We start from the raw sequence: 25,097 nt of genomic DNA on the forward strand, positions 1-25,097 counted from the left end.
AGGGCCTCGTTGTCTCACTCTTTATTCTCTCGTCAGCTCCAAACACACGTGCACCTCGTTAACTCAGGTGACAGAATAATAACAGTCTTTGCACCCCTTTCCACTAACCGCCAACTGCCATTCACTGGACAACTTTGATTTTCATTTGTGCATAGCTATAGCCTATATAAAAATAAAAAAAAAACATTGAAGTCCACCAGTCTGTGACTTTTCCTAAAATGATGTTGGGCAGCACCCCCTTTAGTTAAATACAATAAATATTATTCACACAAAAAATATCGATCATGTTTTCTCATTTGCTTTGATTTGCGCCGACATTATTGGGCTTGCTGCTTGCTTGTGTGTGTCCAGTCTGGCACACGCACGTCGCAGAAATTATTTTCCAAGACTGGACAGACTGGTTGTGGAAGAGGTGTAGCCTACATGCAGGGGGAAAATATCAATATGATATCAAAAGAAAACGAAATTCGTTTTATAAAGCCTGTATTTAGCAGCAAACTAGTGTAAATGCACAGGGGAAAAATCAGAGTGGCTGTGCTTTTCATGTAAAGTGCCGACGTCAGCACGTGTGCGGTGGGGGGGTCATCATCACCACCACTTGCTACTTAAAACAGTGTCTGCGCTCCTCTCTCCCTCGCACACTGCAATTCTCTGACTCAGCAACGGTGTCGCCAATTCCTCCTGTTCCTCAAAAAAGGTGTAAATCACGGTACGCCAGGGTCAAAATGGGTGTAAATATCCGCACTTTTCCCCGTCAGGTTTTGGTTTGATAGATCCCAAATTTGGCGGAGAGAAGTGCGTACGCACAAAACGGGGGAAAAAGGGTGTAAAAAAAGGTGTATCCACAACATTTATCAAAGAGGGTGTAAAACTGCTACTACATTTTTGCGTACGGCGAAAAGACGGAAATTGCGTACACTCAAAATATTTACACCTTTTTCAGATCAATCAAACTGTGCGTACGCACAACTCTCCGCAATTTGCCTTTGGTAAATCACACCGGACCCAAGAATGGTGCACACGTGAACACACCTCTTACTCCACCCCCAGAACGCCATATATGGTCAGCACGTGCATATTTAATTAGCCATGTGCTCTGTGGAGCGCTACAAAGTGACAACAAAGTGACAACGGAGACAACAGGTGGAGGGTGGGGGAAAGAAGCGGAAATTCTCCGAAAGCAGATACACGGCGATATCGGGCTACAAAATGTCAGAAAAATCAGTCAGAAAAATGATCTTGCATTTTAATAAGCTACAATAAAAACCAAAACCTCCCAAATCTCAACAAAAGGGAGCAGAAAGAAGAAAAATCTTCCTAATCTGCCCCTTTATCCCAGAAAATCTTTTTTTTTTTTTACACCTAGATGTTAAAACAATGTAGGCTAAATCAACGATAGTTACCATTACTTTGCAGGCCTTCTCACTACACAGTTACAGCTCTACTGGACTTGGTTTAGGTCATTTTCCATTACAGAGTCCTTCACAGTTCCTCCTCAGGGCCGCGTTGTCTCACTCTTTATCCTCTCGTCAGCTCCAAACACACGTGCACCTCGTTAACTCAGGTGACAGAATAATAACAGTCTCAGTAGCTGCAGATCAGTGTGCGCTGCTGCCGATGTGTTTTTAAACTTGGATCCTTGTCGGACGTCACACATAGCCTAATCAAAAAAACAAAATCCTCAATCCGCTCTGTTTATCAATTAACATAAAGCCTAGTGTTATTATAGAGCGGGTTGGATTGCCAGCATCAACGGTCCACCACTACCACAATTACTTCAAAATATCCTACTATGCTCTTCTAAATGTACTCCGCGCTCCTCTCTCCCTCCCATACTGCAGTTCTCTGACTCAGCAACGGTGTCGCCAATTCCTCCTGTTCCTCAAAAAAGGTGTAAATCACGGTACGCCAGAGTCAAAATGGGTGTAAATATCCGCACTTTTCCCCGTCAGGTTTTGGTTTGATAAATCCCAAATTTGGCGGAGAAAAGTGCGTACGCACAAAACGGGGGAAAAAGGGTGTAAAAAAAGGTGTATCCACAATGATAAATGAGGCCCCAGGTCTCCCTTCCAGCCAGGTAGCTCAATGCGTTAGTAGCTGGTTCTTGGTGTCTGAGGTTGTGAGTAGCCTACAAACCTCAGCTGGGACAGAACAGACATTGTACTGCTGATGTTCTTGTTGTGTCTTGTTACTCAGAATTGCCGAAATTTGTCCAAAATTGCCCCGACCGCTGCTTTAATAATCGTTAGTTTTCAGTTGTAGGGGACTTTAGTGTTTGATTCCCTCAAAAAGCCCAGTGATCAGGAAACATCACGGTCACCTCTCTGATCCGGACTCCCATGCGCTGCAAACAGAGCGCTGTGCAAACATGATGGGAATGTGGTTGGAAAATAATAAAAGTAGCGTTTAGTGTGTAACTGCAGGTGAACAGGCGGTGTGTTGATGGCCACGCAGCTCGTTTTTTTTTTCCTCCGTGTGGTTTGAACGCTGTCGGAGGAAGACTCTCAGCAGCGTGATTTAAGATAGACCTGTCAGCACGGAGACACACTGACTGCAGACAAGCATGAAACTCTGCTCCGCCAACCGCAACTCTCACGCACACGCACACACACACACACACACACACACACACACACACACACACACACTACAGAACATCTCAGTGGCTTATGCAGATTGAAGACACACACGCAGCAGAGTGTCTTGGTGATGGTTTCAGGGCCTGAGGCGAAGCTCTGTAAAGAGACCAGATGCCATTCGAATGCTATTTACAACACTTGAGTCGGGGCTTTTTATAAGCACCATCTCTGCAGTTATCATCTAATGACAGTCAGCCAGGAGATGTGGAGTGGAGCCAGAGCACAGCAGCATGTAGATGCAGAATGAAGACATCCTGAGAACAAAATGTGCACCCCTCCCTCCCCATCCCAGCTCATCACAAATGCTGCAGAGCTTAGCAAATGTCAGAGGGGAATTTAAGAGGCTAATCGGAGTGCATGTCATGTCAGGAAGGAATGTGGGAAACTATTTATTTTCAAATCACCTAGCAGTTTGTTGGAGACGGAGGAGAGGTGTTAAAGTGCCAGGGCAACAAGAGATGCCAGGAGCTGCCACTTAGCGTTTACGAGGAAAACTGATCTGAGTTCTGGCATCGCACGAAAAACTTGACGGGGGCTTCAGAAAAAGTTTTTTCGTGGCGGATGCGGAGCTGCTGGAGGCTGAGTGTGGAGATCACATGGTGGTACAGGTAGAACCAGATAAAAAACCAAAGCTGAGAACAAACCCCCAGCAGCTGCTCTGTCTGTCAGTGCTGCTGCTGCTGCACCACTTAGACCTGTAATAATCATTTACTGTGTGTTGGTTAATAAAGTTAATGTTCGTCTGACAAGGGTAAATGTATTCCACAAAACAGATTACAGTTTTTCTCAGGCGCTTTGCTTTTCTCAGATCAGAATGAAAATTCTCATAACTAAAGTTCAACCTCCACAACATTTAGTCATGCGCATCACATAATAATTTGTATCAGACATACCAGTTGCTTTCATACAATTATCTGGTGTTTTATAACATCATCATTTGCTTATGTCATGTCAGTCAAAATGAACTACTTATGAATGCTGAATAGTCGTTCCCTATAAAACTAATAGTCCACATTTCATTGCTTGAGTCATTACATACAAAATTGTTGAACTAGTTGTCAAAATCTGTCAAACAAATTTTAAATGTTGGGAGAACCACTGTAAATTCAATTATTCAAACATTTCAGGGAGAACAGGTGCAGTATGTATAGTATTGGACAGTAATTCAGCACTAAACAATCTGCACTGCACTGCTGTCACTGTGTCAGGCATTACTGTAAGCTACAGTGGGACAAGAACTTTTTACATTTTACATTTAGGCTTACAGCTTTACTACAGTACGGATACTGTATTGTATTACAGCAACCTACTTAACAGTAAAGATTTGCCATATTTACAGTATGGTACTGTACTACAGCATTTTACAAGTGGGAAGCAGTACAATATTGTACACTACAGTAATATGGGTTGATGCAGTATCTTGTTCATAAACGATGGTGTCAGGACTTCTCATTTTGATGACACTGACAGTTTCATGAATACTATGAATTGTTTTGAGAAATGCACTGTTGTGCAAATGTAACTAGATGGATATACAGATCTTCATTTACAGTAGATATGGATAGATAGATATAATAGATACACAGATAGACAGACATATATATATATATATATATACAGGGTTGGGAGGGTTACTTTAAAAATGTATTCCAGTACAATTACAAGTTACCTGTTAGAAAATGTAATTAGTAACTTACTCTAAGTACCACAAAATTAAAGTAATGTAACGGATTACATTTAGTTACTTTTGGATTACTTTAATACCAAACATGCAAATTCAGTCACGCAGCCATCACGCATCAATCCACGCAGAGGAAACAGGAAATGAAACGCACCGAGCATCCGCTAAAATTTCAAAATAAAACACAATGGATAAACTCTCGATTGTAAATCATCACTTCAATCATCACACTCAAACCGAAGCAACAATAATGTTAACTGTACTCAACAAGCTAGTATTACAAGGTTTACAACAGATATGACAGACAACCTGGGCTGTGTGTGTGTGTGTGTGTGTGTGTGTGTGTGTGTATAAAGAAGAGAGGGAAAGAGAGATAATGTCTGTAACCTGCTAACTGTTAGCTAGCTGTTAGCTACCGTAGCTCAGGCGTCGGTCTCCCGTCAGGTAAAAGCTGCCGTTTATTCCTCAAATGAAGCTCATTGCGTTGTTGATCCTCTCCGGTAGAGTTATCCATCACTATTCTCTGACTGCAGTTGAATTAGCCACTAAACTGCTGGACGCTAAAACCGAGGGGCCGTCTGTGTTTACAATTCACGAAAGCGACGTGAACTTACGTGCCGCTCACACTAGTAGAGTTACGCAATGAAGCAGCGTAGCCGTACGGGCAGAAGAGGCAGAGCAGCTCTGTGCCTCTCCTCTGAAATACAACGAGACAGCGAGTGGTTTCTAGGGCCGCTCTATAGCCTGTGGTTGATTTTTAAAATGTGAAGTAATCAGCCAAGTAATCTCCGTTTTTATCAAATGTACCGGTAATCTGATTACGGGTTTTTTTTCTGTAGGCTACTTGTAACGGACTACAGTTACCCTTTTTTTGTATCCTGATTACGTAACGCCGTTACATGTAGTCCGTTACTCCCCAAGCCTGTACACACACAGTATATACATAGACAGACAGATATAGACAGAAAAGTAGAAGACAGACAGACAGACAGACAGACAGACAGATAGATAGATAGATAGATAGATAGATAGAAGAACTGGAGACTAAAACTTGGAATGGAAGCCACGTAACCAATAAGAATTTATTGTCACAAGCACAATTTGTTACACAAAAATAATGGGTCACATTTACACAATTTGTACAGGTCTAGAACTCAATGTACAATTAACAGACTAAACTAAATACCAATAGTTAAATATGTACTCACATTGCACACAATATCATTAAAACCTACACAAAAAGAAACATGTACTGTGTGAAAGTAACACGAGTCGACATAAAAATCACATTATTTACAAAAAAACATCAATTTGAGATCTTTAGCAAAAGGACTCGATGTCTGTTCGAGGTTCTCCCAACCGTCTGTCAGAGACATTATACAATCTATCATGTAAAAGCTCCCCTACTAGAAAGTAGTATTCAATCTCTTAATAGTTGAAAAGATTATAAAGTAATTAAGTCAAGTAGCGAGAGCTGAAGAAACACCAAATACACTAGTAAATACTGCGCTTTGCTTCGACGGTATGGCGGTTTTTCCCTTTTTAAAGCAGGCTGGTGAGATTAGCAGTTAGCTTCATGAAGTGCACTTTAAGCCTTAGTTCAGCAACTGTCTGCGATGAGTTGATTGATCTTTTTTTTTTGTTTTCTTCTTTTCTTTTGTTTAAATTTAGTTTGATTTATACATAGAATCCTTCTGTACTGGCATCAGGTTTTTCTCTACAGTTCTGGACATCACTACACATAGTTTACACGATAAGGTTGATGGAGAGAGTGAGGGCGGCGGCGGGCGGAGGAGCCGCCTCCTCCTCTCCTGCCGCCGTTTGGCAGAGGCGGCGAAGAGAGCGGCGCCACGTTGAGGGTGGGGGGGTGGGGGGAGCAGAGTCGGTGGAAACCTCACTGTGTGTGTGTGTGTGGGAGAACAGTCACATCATCGGTGGCTTCATCAACTCTCTGCAATCCGCTATGTGAACAGAGGAGGTGGCAGTGGATTGGTCAAACTGGACTGTAAGGGGGAGGGACTTCCTGTCATGTGCACATGCAAATTATTTCTTCTAATAAATGACTTTTGTTAATGAATCTGGACTCCTAATAGACCCCATAGAGTCCAACCGAGTTAACTTTGGCACTGATAACTAATGATCTGTGACACAAACTGACCAGCTGACCACCGCTGCTGTTTGCACTGTGCATTACAAACACAATCTGCATTTTGGCATCTGGGAAACAGACCTAGGATCAGAGACAGTGTCTAAGCAGGACCAACAGAGGCACGTTCAGGCCTTTGAATCCTAATCCTGGTTCTTTACTGCATCTCTCTCCTCACAGGTTTACAAATCCGACCATCTGACAGCAGCTCATCCAGATGCTGCTGCTGCTTCTGACTAAAATCAACAACAGACAGCAGGTGACTCCAGTTCTCAGGATGCAAAGTTAACTTGAAGCTGTATTTATTGTCTATAAGTCTCTAAACAGTCTGTTCCATAGGAGCCTGATGTGCAGACGCTGCTCTGTTGTAACAGAAGCTCCACACGGCTGTGTTCAGCTGTAATCCTGCACTCTGAGGAGATATTATTTATTTATACTGTGAGTTTTTATATTGTTTTATTCTTACTGTGCTTCTACTTCTGTTTTTTTTTTTTTGTTGTTGTTTTTTACACATCTCTGAATCAGTGAATGAACGCCGTGTGCTCACAATGGCCTGTTGACCCCAGCGCACGTCTTTACAGGAACTGTAAAAAGAAGCAAACAGAACAATAATATCCATCATGGCTGTGCTATTTACTCCCCCCATGGTCACATCAGGAACTCTAATAAATGTTTGTGGAGGAGCTACAGACCTACAGTACATTCCTCCAGAGATAAGTAATGATTCATTACAGTGCTATTTAGAACTGCAGTAAAACTGTCAGTGCTGCATCAACAGGACTGAGAAGTGAACTGATCCAGCGGTGTGTGTGTGTGTGTGTGTGTGTGTGTGTGTCAATAAATGACTGATTCAGCGCAGCGTTACTTAACATGTTGTGATTTTGATACAATCCACCTGTGTATCACTACAGGACTGAGCAGGAACCGGGTTCATTTACTTGAATGCTTTCTATTTTCTGAGGAACTGCACTTTACTTGACTGCCTTTTTTTTTTTTTTTTTAGAAAAACCTTTTGCTTCATTAAATCTGAAGGACAAACAGATTTAATGACTCTTAGAAGCAGCTTTTATCTTCTTTTGAAAAGGTGACAAAGAAGGAGGAGGAGAAGAAAAAACAATCACAGTCGACTGCGCTGAACTTCAAACATAACAGTGGCCGGTCGAGTGATGTTTGACATTTTAGAAATTGAGAAATATTTCTTGGGTTGTTTTATGTGAATGGACTTCATCAATGTTGGAAAAAGTTAAATATGGGAACGACTACAGCTACTTTTGTCGATTCAGTTGAGTTTTTATGAACATGTCTGTTCTGATGTTACCTTTTTATTCTTAACGAGGTCATTCATTAGGTTTCATAAATCATTGTTTGCCTATATGTGTCAGTACTACTGTAAATATAATTACTCTACTACTGAATAACGTTCACCTGCACTGGAATCTCTAATGTTTATTTTCTCAGATGTTGGAAGTCAGCCCTAATAAACATATTGATGCAAACAGCAGTGGACACACAACTTAAGGTGCAGTGTATGTGTAGTGGTCACAGTCAGCATTTGCGTTCACCTGTGCGGTTACACAGACATGAACAACTGACAAAAATAATCTCATGTGCACATAGAGGGACTCCGCCGATCAAAGCTGAAGAGCAGAGAGGAAGTGAAACCTCACACACACTTACACACACACACCTCTCACCTGCTCCTATCACTGACAGCAGAGAGCCTGACACACAGTGAGTGAGCCGACGCGTGCGGACGGACGTCCCCTCCCTCTGACGGCGGCGCTCCTCCTCCTCGCCGCGATGAGGTATGTGTATTTTCACAGATACAGACTTCGGGCCTTTTGCAGCCCAAACACTTGTGGACTGTTTTGTGTTTGTGTGTGCGACCGACAAGTGCACCCAGACATTCACCGTGCTGCAGGTCAGCCGTGTGATGGTGATGCAGCGGGTTACACTACCACTCAGCAGCTTTACAACACCTCCGTTCATACACAGCTCTGTGTCTCTAGAATTAAAGCATCAAATGAATAAATAATGATGGTTTTAAAAGTGAAGAAAGAATGACTGAATCTTAAATCCTCAATTGAATTTCTGAGCAGCTCTTTCCATAATGGAAAAAAACAAAGAAACAAAAAAAAAAAACATGGCTGCTGACATTTCCCACAAATATGTTGCACTTGTGGTTTTTGCTTTCACCTTCTGTCTGGTTTATGTGGAAGCAGCTGGTTGTGAGATCTGCTCCTGCTCCATAAACTAACATTAGCTACAGTCAAAAGCTCTTTATTTACCAGTGTAGAAGAAACACTGCAGGCTCAGCATCAGCCGACAGCTGTCTCCAGCTGTGGGAACAAACACTGACAACGGCTAGCCCCCGAGCCCCCGAACCCCCCAGCCCATCGGCCTGTCACTTTGGCCCCGTTCACACTGCAGCACAAATCTGATCAGGATCCGATCTCACTGACTGACGGTCTGCATTACATGTTGCAAGTGATCTGATCCGATCTGCATGTGTCTCTATTAGCGTGTCTCATCTCGCCTTTCTGATAACGACTCCCTGTAGCTTCTGGGGCCACCCTGAAGAAGCAGTGCTGCTCTGCAAATGTATTGAAGAGATAGTTCAACATTTTGGCAAATTGGCCTATTGCCATAATCCATATAGTTTTAGGAGTAGGTTCATGACCTTTAATTGTTGGTGCAAGCTGTTTTGAGATTGGCCGCGCACTGTGCAGAGCTCACGCCTCTGCCCGTCCGGCTTTCCCTCATCAAAGTCATCAAATACACAATCCAACAACTCCAAAACGCTCTGGTGGACAATGTGTGAACTGCACATTCACCACACTATGAAATAATAAAGGAATGTTATGAGACAGAGTTATTTTCGAGGTAAATGCATAACCGGAACTACATTCCAGACACGGCTGCTGGGCAGAGTGACTTCAAATGTGTGAGTAGTTCTGAATATTTGCTTCATGTTTCGCAATATTACATAATTATATTTGTATATATGTGAATGTGCAGGTGACAACTTGTCCATGAGAGTGTTTTGGAAATGTTGGTTTGTGTATTTAGTTTGATGAGGGAAACGTATAAATACCATGCGCCTCCGTTGCGTAGCTGAGCAGCTTGCGTCTCTGCTCTGCCGTTCTAAAAATAGCTTGCACCAACAAGTAAAGGTAATGAACCTACTCCTAAGACTATGGCGATTATGGCAATAGGCGAATTTGCCAAAATGTTGAAATATCCCTTTAAATGTGTTATATTCCAAACACAGTGATGGAAGCTCTCAGCTAGTTTGTTATGTAGCAACAGCAAAAGCTGTGCTCGTGTTGGGGGGGTCACTATCCCCGTCTCTGGTCTGGTCCTCACTGACAGTAACATATTAGTCCTACTTCCTGCAGGACAGCACTGTCCTGATGATGCAGAGGGGGGAGTAGCACAGGTAGGAGCTGGGCAGCTTTCAGCTGACCTTTGGCCCATTTAAACTTACTCACTTGAGTTTCCACAGAAACAGTTGGAGTGGCGGTGTTGTAAAACTTTTGAGCAGTAGTGTAGAAAAGCGAGACAGAGCATGAGAGACGGATCCAAACATCAGTCCAGTTCTGAGAGGGAGGGAGTGATGGACTGGGACGGGGGGGCTGGGGGTCAGGTGGGGGTGGGGGTATTACTCGGAGAAGGGTGGGAACATGCCGAGGTCGGCGAAGTCCTCGATGTTGTAGTTGGCCGTTCCCTGTGTGGGATCTCCAGCCATGGGTAACATGTCCTGCAGAGACACAGGAGGGGAGGGAGGGGTGGGCTGAGGACACTCAGCTCTTATCGGACATATCACATATCTGTGTACACTGGTGAGCAGCCAGTGTGTGTGTGGGTGTGTGTGTGTATTACCTGGAAGACTTCTGTCTGGCTGGGGTTGGGGTGTGTGTGCTGTTCTCCGGCCTGCTGGGAGTGATGCTGGTTCTGCCACTGGGACCAGACCTCGCTGGGGCGACCCTGGAACTGGGCTCCGCTCTGACTGCTCTCCCCTGACACATCTGGAGACACACACACACACACACACACACACACACACACACACACACACACACACACACACACACACACACACACAGTTACATACTTTTCTTTCTTTCTTTTACCTTTATTTATTCACGGAGGACCAATTGAGAGTAATGAATGACTCAATAGATCATTACAGCTACACAATTTACTGGTATGAGCAGCTGTATGTACTTTATGCACTTTATTTCTATGCACTTTGTTTTTAGTCCCTCTGTAGCACCATTTTAACCACCGGTATCAGCCTTAGCATTTGTTTTTAGATGTACTTCAAAGGTTTATCTATTTATTCCAGTGGTTCCCAACCTTTATTGGCTTATGACCCCATTTTGACATCACAAATTTCTGGCGACCCCGCAACCACGGCCGTCAATCAAGATGCGCCAGCTCAGATATTTCTATATGCTGCATTTTATTTGAACTCAATTTATAATCGAGAAAGTGAAAGTATAGAATACAGCTGTTTAAGATTGTGTGGTGTTTTTAATCATAATAATTTTATTTTTTTATCAGTAATTTTATTTTTTTATCAATTACTAGACATTTCAGACGACCCCATTTGAATTCCAGACGACCCCACGTGGGGTCCCGACCCCAAGGTTGAAAAACACTGATTTATTCTGTGTATTTATTGCTATTCTATCTATCTATTGTTATGCCGTTTAGAATGTATGTATGCATGGGCTGCTGGCAAAGCTCTCTTTTCCAATGATGCCCTGATTACAAACAATTCATCAATACAATGTGCATACAAGGTGTAAACATAACGCAAGGCAAGGTAAGGCATAGCATCATAACCTCAACACATTAGAAAACTCCTGGGTGCATGTCTGGCCCCATCACACCTGGTATTAACCTGAATCTTAAATGATCGATCAGAGTGATCAGCTCTAAGTGTCTGTTCACACCTGCTCATTCTTCAATGACCTCACTTCAAGCAAATTAACGGTGTGGTAAGGTGTGTGTGGTGTGTTGTTGTGCTTATGTAAGAGAGAGAGCGACAGAGAGACAGAGGAGGGGGGATTGAGACTTAAAGCAGAAGTAAGTGGTCCGGTCGTTTTCGCTAATGCTGCGCTCCAGGCAGGCTTTTGAAATCGTAAATTACAGCTTCAAGTCACAACTTACGACTTTGTAGCGTTTCAGGCAACCCACTCGTGTTTTTCTGACCTGTTTTACCGGTGAAAGTCACTATAACGGCCACTCGTAACTTCTGACCGGTAAACTCGTACCAGATCGAACTGGTACCACTTCACGGTCGTTTCCTTGAACGCACCATAACAGTCCTCGTCCCTACGTCGCCACATTCACGGCGTTCCTTGGCTGCACACACAGCCCTGCATGCCGTTCTCTCTCCTCATTGGATAAAAACTGTAGGATACGATAAATGTTTTCTCTTCGGCTCAGAGCAGAGCAGAGGGACTGAGAGACCCGTGTTTCAGTTCAAACACTCTATGTAAGTGATTGCTGTCGGAAGATATAACTATTTAAGACTTATATTAACACAAATATATCACTTACTTCTGCTTTAACTCTTCTGATGAAAAAACGTTTATCCATGTGAAACACAAATTTTATTTAATTTTATTATGGCCTTTATTTGATAGGACTTCGTAGGGAGAGAAACTGGGGGAATGACATGCACAAAAGGATTGTCGCGGTCTGGATTCGAACCGTCAGTCAGCGCTTCAGGCATATTGTTATGAATTCCCGCAAAGTGCTAGTGCTGTCCCTCCAACACCACCCTTGGAAGCAAGCAGGGCTACCCAGAATGCAGTATTCTCTTTGTTAATAGAGATATAAATATTACGAAAACCATTGTATTATCTTAGTTTAGGCCCACTTCATGGATTGTTTACCTCATTGTTGCATAACATTTATTTTTTATTTTACGATCTTTTGTCAATAGCCGGCTGGTGCGAACAAGCCATGTTGCTATGGTTTAGTTAGACGGTCATTTTTCTCTGTGGTAATGTAGTTGTTCAGTTGTTTTATCAAGATACAGCCTATGTAAAATGTTTGCGCAGATTAAAGCAGAAGTAAGCAATCCGGTCGTTTTGGCCAACTTTCTGTCAGCCGAGGGAGTTAGCAGTCCCCGCCCTCATCCCTACGTCACCACATTCACGCGCATCCCTTGGCTGCACACACAGAGAGGACCGCACCTTTATGCTGTTCTCTCTCCTCATTGGATAAAGGTTGTAGGATACAAGGAAAGTTTTCTCCTCGGCTTACAGCAGAGCAGAGTGACTGACAGACCCGTGTTTCGGACCAAACACTCTATATAAGTGATTGCTGTTGGAAGATAGAACTATTTAAGCCTTATATTAACAGAAACATTCTGTTTACTTCTGCTTTAAGGGTTGAGCTTAAGGTTAAGATAGGAACTGGAATTCACCCTTGTAGATAGGTGGTTGTCAGAGAACATTTGTGTTCACAGAAATGGATCCTGAACGCATCCTGGGTGCATTCACACATCAACATGGAGCTGATGACTGTGATCAGATCAGGCCTGACACAGGCTGATAGCGGGTCTGCACGCGGCCCTGATGACTGAGGTGAAGAGTGAGAGTCAGTTTCCCCGTTTTGGCAAATGAACAAATAAACAGTAAACATGAAGGTTTGAGTGGAAACACGTGTTACAGGGAGTGAGAATCATCACTGCTGTGTTTTTATATGAGGTGGGGGTGGGGGGTGGTAGGTCTACCATCCTCATCTCATCCTTATCGTCCCTTTCATGAAACCATTACTGTCATGAACATTATTCTCTGAGCACAGATAGAAGAGCAGCTCACTACACACACTTTTCAAAAAGCAATGGCCACACTGTTTAATTAATGACATGTAATTCATCTCCTCTGTTGGTTGGTAATGTCTCTGTGCTGCTTTATCCTCCTGTCTTCAGTGTGCAGCCCCTGTCAGCTGATTGATGCTTTCTACAGCGGGGGGGGGGGTGTTCACCGTATTTACCATTGTTTCAACAAAAACGATTTGTTGATTCAACCCAAAATTAATTAATCTAAAATGAAATGATTTTTACAATAATTAACATTGAACAATTCTAATTCATAAAGCATCAGTGCCAAACATTCAGTTGATGGCGATATAGCCTGTTCAGACTAAACTAATTATTTTGGGATGTCTCTCCATTCTTCACTTCTTTCTGTCTTTCTACTCACTCACTACTCACTGAGTTTGACAAATCAATCAATATTGGGAGTAATTGTTAACTATTTGTAGTGGTAAATGTTTTAGAGCTCATTATCCTGGATTAGAATGTATAGAACACTCAGCTGTTGAGGTTTACAACAATAAACAACTGCAACAAAGCATACAGTTGCAAGAAAAAGTGTGAAACCTTTGGAATTTCCTTGTCTTCTGCATTAATTTGCTTTCCATTGCAGGCCTGAAGGTTGCCACTCCACAACATTAATAGGAAAATGTTTTGTGGACGGATGAAACTTTTTTAAATTTATTTTTTTGTATTTTTTGTCCGTATGGTGTAAAAATGGCGTGTAAACATCATTTCAGAGGTGAAGTACGGGGGAGGAGCATCATGGTTATGGGATGCTCTGCTGCCTCAGGGTCTGGACAGTTTGACATCATCATTATCCTACAGGATAATGTCAGGGGTGGCTGTCCACCAGCTGAAACTCAGTAGACAATGAGCCTAAACATTGAAGTAAATCTAGATCATCTAGAGTAGCTTCAAAAAAACAAACAAACAGAAAATCCACCTTTGGGAACGGCCCAGTCAGAGCCCAGACCTGAATCCAGTAGAGATGCTAGGGAATGAGCTCCAGAGAGCCATTCACACCAGACATCCTATAATAACATGGCTGAACTGAAGCAGTTCTGTCAGGACCAATGGTCCAGAATTCATCCTGAGTGTTGTTCAGTTGTGATCTGCAGCTCCAGGAAACTTTTGGTTGAGCTTCAACCAGTTACAGTATTAAATCCAAGGGTTCACTTACTTTTTCCACCTGCACTGTGAATGTTTAATGGATATGTTCAATAAAGACATGGAATATTATAATTGTTTGTGTGGTATTAGGTTAAGCACATTGTGTTTGTTTACTTGTGACTTAGATGTAGATCAGATCACATTAAATGACCAATTAATGCAGGAAACTAAGAGACATACTTTTTCTTGCCATTGTAATCTGGAATTATAGTGACGCTGATGGAGCTCAAAAAACTGTTGTTGTTGATTGATCTCAGTCCTCTGAGACCAATCAGGACTTCCTGTGACTTTGTGATGTCACAACAAAGCAGTCACCAGGCCCCACCCACCTGGACCCACTATTCAACACATGCAGGATTTGGTTTCTCTAAGTCTTTTATTCTGAAATCTTCTATTTGTATTGGATCACAGGCATGTCTAATGGTCTACATCAGACCAACATCCCAGACTGACTCAGGTCTAAGACTAGTTCTACCATGTTAACCAGACAACAACAGGTAGGGGGACATGGCTCATAGTTTGTGATGCTCATGTTGTTGCAAAGTGAGACCAGCAAAGAAAGTGCGTTTTTCTTTTTCACTCTTTGCTCAAAGTAAAACGTGTAAGTGTTGAATTCTTCTACAATTGTCTGCCTAGTATAAACAGAGCTGAGCAGCTGAATGTGGTTCCTCTGTCTTCCATTTCCTTTTGATTTTGAGAAGTCTTAAATTACCCAGAATTCACAGTACCACACAGTCCAATTTAAGATAGTGAAGAAGAAAGCTGCTTCGTGAGAGAGGATAAGAGCTAAAGCAGCTTTGTATGAATGAATACTGCAAATGAATGACACTGGCTCTAAGTGACTTCTAATGGTCTGATGGTGTGAGAGAACAAAACACATGGCAATAAAAAAAGGGAACAGCAATAAAAAAGCAAATAAATAAGCCAGTAGAGAGAGATGATCCATCTGTCTAATGTGTGTTTCCATTAAAATGCCATCAACTAGTTGCACAATGGAGCTGCTTTATTTATGAAGTGGACAACAAACAAGCAGAGTCCTGAGCAGCTGCTTTGTTGAACCATCACCGACTCAACACAGCCCACATCGGTGATGTGCTTCCACCACTTCCATTTAGAGTGAGAGGCCTTTGTCATTTTTAATTGATAAAGTGATTTTTTCCCCCATAATTACTCAACTGATTGGTGTAAAAAGCTGGCCAACATTACAGAGACCAGAGCTATTAACTGGGAGACAAAGACACTGGGACCAGAGTCATTGTTGAAGCTCTCGTCTGCACAGCTGTTAGACTGACCATCGTATTTTTCTCCACAGGAAAACATGGAGCAGTTAATCATTTCAAATCAAAACAGTGCAGGACAACAGGTCTCATGCTGTGTTCAAAACAACTCGGAGGTCGGAATTCCCCACTCGGAAATTTCCGACTTCCGACATCATTGCGTTCACGCTGCAGGAACTCGGAAGAGAAAAAACATGGATACCCGAAGGAAGTTTGGCGTATTGTGGCTCATAGCTGAATACAAAAAATATATGCAGCAGTAAATTATGTTTATTTTGGAGGCAAATGAAGGTTATTGAACGTTATTTCCGTCACATACACTAGGACTACAATTTCACACAATACAACAATCACGTATAAACGTATTTCATATACTGCAATAATACACAAAAAATATGCATTAAAACCTCAACAAATAATTTAAAATGTCCAAATTCTAACTGTTTAAGTCGAGGGCTGCCATGTTTTGATGTTGTTGTGACGTCAAGTCAGAAAGTCGGAGCTCTGAAATGATACCCGAGTTTCCGACCTGTAATTTCCGAGTTTGACGCCGTTCAATTCGTTTTTGACAACTCAGAGCTCGTTTTTTTCCGACTTCCGAGTTGTCTTGAACGCAGCATCAGTCTGACCTCCATGCTTCCTGCTGTCCAGCTGCCTCCCACTCTCTCCTTGAAAACAATCAAGACACTGAAGAAACAATCATTTCTTTATGCTATTGGTTTTCTATTACATTTTTGACTATCTTACCGGTGTACCAGGACCAGGACCAGGACCAGGACCAGGACCAGGACCAGGACCAGGACCAGGACCAGGACCAGGACCAGGACCAGGACCAGGACAAGGACCAGGACCAGGACCAAACCGGCACAGCTGACTGAGCCACACCGGCCTCATCTCATTTCAGCTGCAGCAGCTCAGACATATGACTCATGTTTGTTGTGGCACAAATCAGCCTCATCAGACTAACAGCGGGGACACACTATCCATGGTGTGTGTGTGTCTGTGTGTGTGTGCTGGGAAGTAGCACACTTGTGTGTTTTTGCACTGGCTGTGTCTTTGCATTTGGTACATTTCTAAATATAAACCTTTACTTGACAACTTTATCAACAGCATGTGGAGACGCAGACACTTTAGCTGTCAAAACTAAATAAGAAATGAGTTTATAATTACACTCACTATGTCATTCCACCTTCACACCCTTATGTTTGTTACACAAATCTCATAATGATATTTTTGCCTGTTTAGCTGAAAATCATGGGCGGAGTCAGGCGCTGCCAAGGCGGCAAGGGTGTAGCAGCTCGCTCTGTGCTTCAGCCACGGAGGCTGAGCCATGATTCAGCTGTGAAGACGGGAAAAATAAATCCCCTGATCCGGAGTCAGTTTATGGGATGTTGACACACGGACACCCCCCGCTGACATGTATCCAGCTCGGAGCTTGTCTGCCGTTGAATTTCTAAGCAGGCAGACAATCGGACGCAACTTCATGTGTGACAGTCGGAGCACTTATCAGATGCAACCTTGCTGTGTTATTCACGGCCATCATAAAGAGGCTGCTGTGTGTGCTGTTAACACAGTGTGAGGTGAGCAGAAAGCTTTGAAGGCCGTGCTGAATTATTTATACTAATGGCGATGGATGGAACAGTTAATGAGCAATAGCTGCTCGGATGCTTTTCTTCCCCTCCCATGTAATTACCTCTGCACCAGGACACAAATAATCCAGTGAGACTTGAAAGAAAAGGAAATGGCTCTCTTGATTGAGCTGAATACATGGTGACTGTTTAAGTCTGAAGATAACGACGATCTCGTCTTTCTTCTGCCTCTGAGATGAGATGTGCTGGTTGTTCATTTGCTCCTGTCACGGGGTCCTTAAACCAGGTTCAAATGACAGATTTAAATGATGGCGTAGTCGACAAGTATTTCCTTTGGTGGATTTATTTGCTTCACCCAGTGCAAAACATAAACCATACAGGACATACAGGGAGCTCTGCAACAGCTCAAAGCAGCAGCCCAACTCTAACTGACTGGGCCGGGCCAAAGCAGCCCTCTTTTAAAGGTAAGGCTCCTCCCACTGAGCCGGATATTCCTATGAAAACAATTATCAACACACATACTCATATCAGAGAAACCATTTCACCATTCAGGTATTCATTATTTTACCAAACATATTTCCATGATTTACCAGATGCAATGTCAACTCCACATGCCTTATATAAACATGAAAAATGAAACAAAACAATAACGGCACAATCACCGCCAGTCACATGACCGCAAACCCCGCCCAGTGACGTATATAACACCGGGAAATCCTTTGTCCCGGTTTGACTGAGGACACACCCACCCCGGTGAGTTACGATGCAGGTAAGTGTATGCATAATAGTTACAACAGAGACCAAGTGTGCACCCATGGTCTCCTTACAGAGCTGGGAGGAAAAAGGATCGTTAACATGATCATTTACTGAACTGAGATGAACAGAGGGAAGAAACGAGTGTGTGTGTGTGTGTGTGCGAGCATCAGCGTCTCTCAGCGCCACGCGCTGCTCCCCGTGCGCTGCTCCCCGTGCGCTGGGCACGGACCGTGACGGCGCTCCGTCACATCATCCCTCTCCTCCCAGAGGCTGAGAATGTGTCAGCCTGGAAAGGTAATCGGCAACCACGTTGGTCTTGCCCGACCGATGTCGGATCATGAACCTAAATGGTTGGAGCGAGAGGTACCACCTGGTCAGGCGACTGTTGTGATCCCTCATGGAGTTGATCCATGTAAGAGCTCGATGATCGGTCTCGAGGTCGAACTCCCGCCCCAGCAAGTAATACCGCAGGCTCTCCAGAGCCCACTTAATGGCTAACCCCTCTTTCTCCACCGTCGAATACCTGGTTTCACGGGGCTGCAGTTTTCGGCTCAGGTACAGAATTGGTTGTTCTTCTCCAGGATTTCCTTGTGCCAGAACTGCTCCAAGGCCCACTCCAGAGGCATCCACCTGGACCAGAAACCTTTGGGTGAAGTCTGGGCTCCTAAGGACAGGGGAAGAGCACAGGCGAGCTTTCAGGGTGTTAAAAGCCTCCTCACATTCATCTGTCCAGATGACCGGGTTCCTCTGGTCCTTGCAGGTCAAAGCTGTGAGAGGGGCGGCAATGGTGGCAAACTGGGGAACAAACCGTCGATACCAGCCAACTAATCCCAGGAAAGACCGTACCTCCTTCTTGGTACTGGGTCGAGCGCAGTTCCTGATGGCTTCCACTTTATCCACTTGTGGACGGACCATTCCTCTTCCCAGCTGGTATCCCAGGTACCGTGTCTCCTGCCGTGCCCACTCACACTTGCCAGGGTTTAGGGTCAACCCCGCCTCCTGGATCCTTCCGAGAACCATGGACAGCTGGTGAACGTGCTCCTCCCAGGTTTTGCTGTATATCACCACGTCGTCCAGGTAGGCTGCACTGTAGCTTTCACCACCCAGGAGGACTTTGTCCATTAGCCTCTGGAAGGTAGCGGGGGCACCATGCAAGCCAAAGGGCATCACAGTAAACTGGAAAAGTCCAGCCGGTGTCCGGAACGCTGTGTAGGGGCGAGAAGACTTCTCCAGTGGTACCTGCCAGTACCCCTTACACAGATCCAGAGTACTGATGTACTTGGCAGCTCCAATCTTCTCCAGCAAATCGTCAATCCTCGGCATGGGATAAGCGTCAAACTCTGAGACAGAATTGAGCTTCCTGAAATCAATACATATCCGCAACGAGCCATCCTTCTTGAAGACGATCACCACTGGACTGCACCATTCAGAGTTGGAAGGCTCAATCACCCCAAGTCTCAACATCTCCTCCACCTCCTGCTGCAACCTCCCCACCAACTGTTGTGGGATACGATAGGGCCGTTGACGGATGGGTTGTCTATCTTTGAGGCGGATGACATGCTCAATGAAGTCGGTTCTCCCTGGAGATGCACCGAATAAAGAAGGAACCCCCTGGAAGACTTTAAGGAGCTTCCTGGCTTGTTCTGGTGCTAGATGTGTCAGCACAGGAGTAGCAGCTTCGGTTAGCATCTCTGGCCCGGCCTCCATTTCCTCTTCCAGGTCCACCTGCCTCACCAACAGGACCTTTGGTGCACTGCTTCCAGGAACTTCAGGTGGACGCTCCTTCCATGCCTTCAGCAAGTTCACATGGTAAGTCTGTTTTGGTTTCTTCTTTTCAGGGTGATGGATCTCATAGGTGACGGGCCCCATTTTGCGAAGAACAAGGTAGGGTCCTTGCCATTTCGCTAGGAGTTTGCTGCTGGAGGAAGGAAGTAACAGCAGCACTTTCTGTCCGGGCAGAAACTCACGGTGCCGTGCCTGGTGGTCATACCAGGTCTTCTGTTTCCTCTGTGCCTCCCGCAGGTTGACTTCTGCTTCTTCCTGGTACCCCGCCAGCCGGTTCCTCATCTCCACCACATATTGTACCACACTTCTGTCACTCTGAGAGGTGGAAGGAACCTCCCAGCCCTTCCTCAGCAAATCCAATGGGCCCTGGACATCCCACCCATAGAGTAGCTCGAAGGGAGAGAAACCGGTGGAGGCCTGTGGAACCTCCCGGTAGGCGAAGAGCAGAAATGGCAGCCAACGGTCCCAGTCCTTTCCAGTGTCATCCACAAACTTTTGCAGCATCCTCTTCAAGGTCTGGTTGAACCTTTCCACAAGACCATCAGTCTGTGGATGGTACGGCGTGGTCTTGATTGCCGAGATGCCCATTTGTTTCTGGAAGAGCTGCATCAGCCGAGATGTGAAGTTGGTTCCCTGGTCCGTGAGGATTTCATCAGGTATGCCAACTCGGGAAAACAGCTGCACCAGGGCCCGCAGAACAGCAGGAGCGGTAATGGTCCGGAGGGGGAACGCTTCTGGGAAACGGGTTGCATAGTCACACACAACCAGAATATACTGGTGACCACCACTGCTTTTCACCAGAGGGCCCACAATGTCCATGGCAATCCTGCGGAAAGGGATAGAAATAATAGGCAGTGGTTGCAGGAAAGCTCTGTCAGACTTCGGAGCAGTGCCGGTTTTCTGACAGGTTGGACATGTACTGCAATATTTCTGAATGTCTGTGTACATTGAGGGCCAATAAAACCTTGCACTGACCCGCAGATATGTTTTGTGACGGCCGAGGTGCCCAGCCCAGGGAAGTGTGTGTGCTAAATGCATTACAAGAGGCCTACAGCTAGCAGGTACCACAAGACGTCTGTTTTCCTCATCAAAAGCATACAACACACTGTTATCTACCACAAACCTTTCCTTCCCCAGACATTCCCCCTCTGGTCCCTCTAACACCTTGGCAAACAATGGTTTCAAAGTTTCATCCCCCCTTTGCAACACAGAAACATTTTCAGGAATTTTCCACATGTGGTTGGATAACACATTTTCATGTTCAGGTTCTGGTAGCCTAAGCTGCTTCTCAAAACGCCGCTGGCGTCTGGATTTTCTTGGCCCCTTTGTGCCACCCTCACACAGACTACTGTCAAGATCTGGGAGGGGTTGGACACCGGCTTTCACCTGGGCTCGGGTAATCACAGGACAAGCAACATTTACATTGACCTTCCCATGCTCCCCAGAGTCCATCCCCTCAGTCCGTTCAGCTTCGAGGAGCAGATCCAGGAGGATAGGTAAGTCCCAACCAAGCACAGCATCCACTGGTAAGCCCTCTACCACCCCCACAGTTAACAGGTAAGGTTGTTCATTGATAACGACAGTCAAATCAGTTTTTGGATAGGGCCGTTCATCCCCATGCACACATAGAATGTTCTCTTGTCTGTTATAATCCACTGTGCTCACTGGTGCCAGGTTGCCCTTAACCAGGGACATGAAGCTACCACTGTCCAACAGAGCAGTAACCTGCTGGCCATTTATGGTCACAGTCTTGTAGCGCTGCAATCTGGCGCCTCCAGTGGCAGCCCCCTCTGGCCGGGGTGCATAGCAGGCCCCAATGACCTTAGCTTTGCGTATGGGACACACAGAAGCTTTATGGCCCGGCTGCTGACAGTAGAAACAAACAAAGTCCTTACCCGATGCCCGATGGATTGGGACCATGTTGCTACCTGGAAGCTCCTGGCTACTCTCTCGCCTGGCAGGTCTGGGCTGGAATGGTGAAGGTGCCGGTCGGTGCGGTGCACTGGAGGGCCGTGCAGCAGGACCTCCTCTCCGGGCATTAAGGTACTGCAACGCCAGCTTGGACGCTGCGAGCCCTCCCGCTGGCTCGCGCTCCCTCACCCATGTTCTCACCTCCGGCGGAAGCACACGCAGTAGCTGCTCCAAGATGATGGCCTCCCCGATGTCGTCCTTGGTGTGCTGCTCCGGTCGGATCCAGCGTCGGTAGAGGCCCCTGAGTCGGTGATAGGTCTCCGTCGGATTCTCACCAGATGGAACTGTTGTGGATCTGAACTGCTGCCGGTAGGTTTCTGGTGAGATGTCAAACTTCGTCAGCAACGCAGCTTTCAGGTCAGCATAACAGTGTGCGCTCTCCTCATCCATGGCTGTGTAGGCCTCCAACGCCTTCCCCGACAGCAGTGGAACCAGACGACACGCCCACTCAGGCTCAGGCCACCGCCACGTCTTGGCGATGCGCTCAAACCGCAGCAGATAGTTCTCAATGTCCTCCTCCGCTTGGTATAGCGGGATTTTTGGCTCACTCATATGCCTCCCTTCTGAGCTGGACTGGCCAAACCGGGCCCCAGAGTCCTGCAGCTGGAGAGAAGCGGCCTCTGACGGCGCGTCACGGCGCACACGCTGAGCTGCTGGCGTTGGCAGTCCGAGCCGGGGACTGCTTGCTGTCAGCGTTGTAGGGGTTGCCAGCGTGCTTAGCAGCCCAGACCCACGCCGAGTTGGAGCTTGGGCGACAGGAGGGTGAGGGATGACTGGTTGGAGCACTGGGTCAGCCCGTGGAAGAGAGGCTCTCAAACCCTGGATCTCCGCCAACAGATTTTCCTCTCTTCGCTGCTGTGCTGCCAAAAAGTCTCTCATAATGGTCACCAGCTCTCCCCCTGATTCACCTGTGGCTGCTGCGCCCACCATGGCTCCTGGGTGGTCCGGCCCGGGGTCGTCCTCCCTCTCCTCCTCCTCTGAGGCTGAACCGAGCGACTCCCACACTGCATCCACTTCTGCAGCTGCCATCACTGCCTCTGCCCGCTGCCGCTGGGACCGCAGTCCGGTGCGCAGACCCGTGCGCTTTGGAAACATCTTCTTTCGACTAGCCATCCCACTTCTGACACCATATGTCACGGGGTCCTTAAACCAGGTTCAAATGACAGATTTAAATGATGGCGTAGTCGACAAGTATTTCCTTTGGTGGATTTATTTGCTTCACCCAGTGCAAAACATAAACCATACAGGACATACAGGGAGCTCTGCAACAGCTCAAAGCAGCAGCCCAACTCTAACTGACTGGGCCGGGCCAAAGCAGCCCTCTTTTAAAGGTAAGGCTCCTCCCACTGAGCCGGATATTCCTATGAAAACAATTATCAACACACATACTCATATCAGAGAAACCATTTCACCATTCAGGTATTCATTATTTTACCAAACATATTTCCATGATTTACCAGATGCAATGTCAACTCCACATGCCTTATATAAACATGAAAAATGAAACAAAACAATAACGGCACAATCACCGCCAGTCACATGACCGCAAACCCCGCCCAGTGACGTATATAACACCGGGAAATCCTTTGTCCCGGTTTGACTGAGGACACACCCACCCCGGTGAGTTACGATGCAGGTAAGTGTATGCATAATAGTTACAACAGAGACCAAGTGTGCACCCATGGTCTCCTTACAGAGCTGGGAGGAAAAAGGATCGTTAACATGATCATTTACTGAACTGAGATGAACAGAGGGAAGAAACGAGTGTGTGTGTGTGTGTGTGCGAGCATCAGCGTCTCTCAGCGCCACGCGCTGCTCCCCGTGCGCTGCTCCCCGTGCGCTGGGCACGGACCGTGACGGCGCTCCGTCACAGCTCCACAGAATGATTTATATTAGCGCACCTGACGCTAAAGGATCAGCAGCATGTTAAGGCGTTATGTGGCGGTTTAATGACTCCTGCAAAATCTTTGGCATCTGAAACAGGAGCCGACGTAGCTGCCAACATTCATTTCAGGAGAACCCACCTGAGCACGGGCTCATATGGAACGTACTGCAGGAGTGTTACGGTGCCTTGGTGTGGACATGTGGAGGGCTCTCTGACAACTTGTGAATATGAACTGATATTTTAATGAGGAGCTGCCATTTTCACTGTTCATCATCATCATTTTATTCTCGGTGTCTGCTAAAATAGATTTATGGGCTTCAATATACACTGACCCAGTGGACTGCATGTGCAGATGTAAACAAATGCTCGTTGTTGACACCTGGTATTCACCTGTGTGGTATCAGATCTCATACTACAATGTAAATACACAGGTGTGTGTGGTGTTATCAGCCAATCGTGTGAGGTTGAGTGAGTAACTAAGAGAGAGCGAGCAGGATAGTGAGCCAGCTGATCTGCTGTTGCTGTGTTCGAGACAACTTGCAGATTGGAATTTCCCAGTTGAAAACAGTTTCAACTTCAAAGCGTTCGAGACGCACCATACCAGTATGACCAAAAACATGGCAGACCAGGACGAACTTTGCATTCAAAGTGCTTCAGCTAAGGCACTAAACCATTACAGAGGGCACACAAACTATTTAAAAAAGAAGCATTTTAAGATAATGAAAATCAGAGAGAAATAACAACATGAATTTACTGTGTTCCACACCATCTGTAACCGTAAGTAATTGTAATTTTCATAACATTTTAATGAATTTTGGCATTAAAAATGCATTTCATTCTTCCAGCTGCTGAAGGATGTGTCTTTCTCAGGAAGCCAATCACTACCACTTGTCCAAAAATAAACATTCTCTGGAGCAAGGTTTATTCAGAACTAGTGACTATATTTGGAACTGACATTACATTTAACTGGGACAAACTTCTTTTTGGGCTTGTACGCTCAGTTACTATAAACTGAATATTAATTTGGAATACTGAGTTTAGCTGCTTGAAAAGCAATCATAAAGAAATGGCTTAAGCCAGACATCCCATCTGTTGATGAATGGTATGATTATCATTTACCATATATTTGTGATGGAAAGAATCACTTCTTCAAAGAGGCTTCAGCAGGCTAAATTCAAAGACATCTGGAAGCACTGGAAACGACCTTCTTTTGTTTATGTTTATGTTTTTTTTTTTTATACATTAAGATGAACTTGGTTAATTATTCATTTCTTTGTAATATTATAATAGAAAACAGCCCATGTACATGTGTTATATTATAAAATGCTTTGTAATGCTTTGTAAAAACTTCAGAGAA

General features: G+C 45.1%; 1 protein-coding gene and 1 long non-coding RNA gene across 3 annotated transcripts in view; both read right to left on the reverse strand.

Moving 5' to 3' along the window:
* Positions 1 to 5,377: 5,377 nt before the first annotated feature.
* On the reverse strand, positions 5,378 to 9,213 carry LOC146990380 (uncharacterized). Its single transcript, XR_015035495.1, has 2 exons — positions 6,519 to 9,213; positions 5,378 to 6,481 (listed from the first exon to the last, which is right to left on the reverse strand). It is a non-coding gene; the product is annotated as an uncharacterized LOC146990380 (long non-coding RNA).
* Positions 9,214 to 9,983: 770 nt separating this feature from the next.
* arnt2 (aryl-hydrocarbon receptor nuclear translocator 2) overlaps positions 9,984 to 25,097 on the reverse strand; it is a 98,493-nt gene continuing 83,379 nt past the window's right edge. For both annotated transcript variants that reach the window (XM_085772540.1, XM_085772534.1), the window contains 2 exons: positions 10,349 to 10,494; positions 9,984 to 10,226 (listed from right to left, as the gene is read on the reverse strand). In XM_085772540.1, coding sequence (XP_085628666.1) covers positions 10,128 to 10,226; positions 10,349 to 10,494 — 245 coding nt within the window. In that variant the 3' untranslated portion in view covers positions 9,984 to 10,127. The remainder of the gene's footprint in view (positions 10,227 to 10,348; positions 10,495 to 25,097) is intronic.

Source organism: Trachurus japonicus, chromosome 3, assembly GCF_045865225.1.
Source record: "Trachurus japonicus isolate A0001 chromosome 3, Traja_1.0".
Taxonomy (NCBI): domain Eukaryota; kingdom Metazoa; phylum Chordata; class Actinopteri; order Carangiformes; family Carangidae; genus Trachurus; species Trachurus japonicus.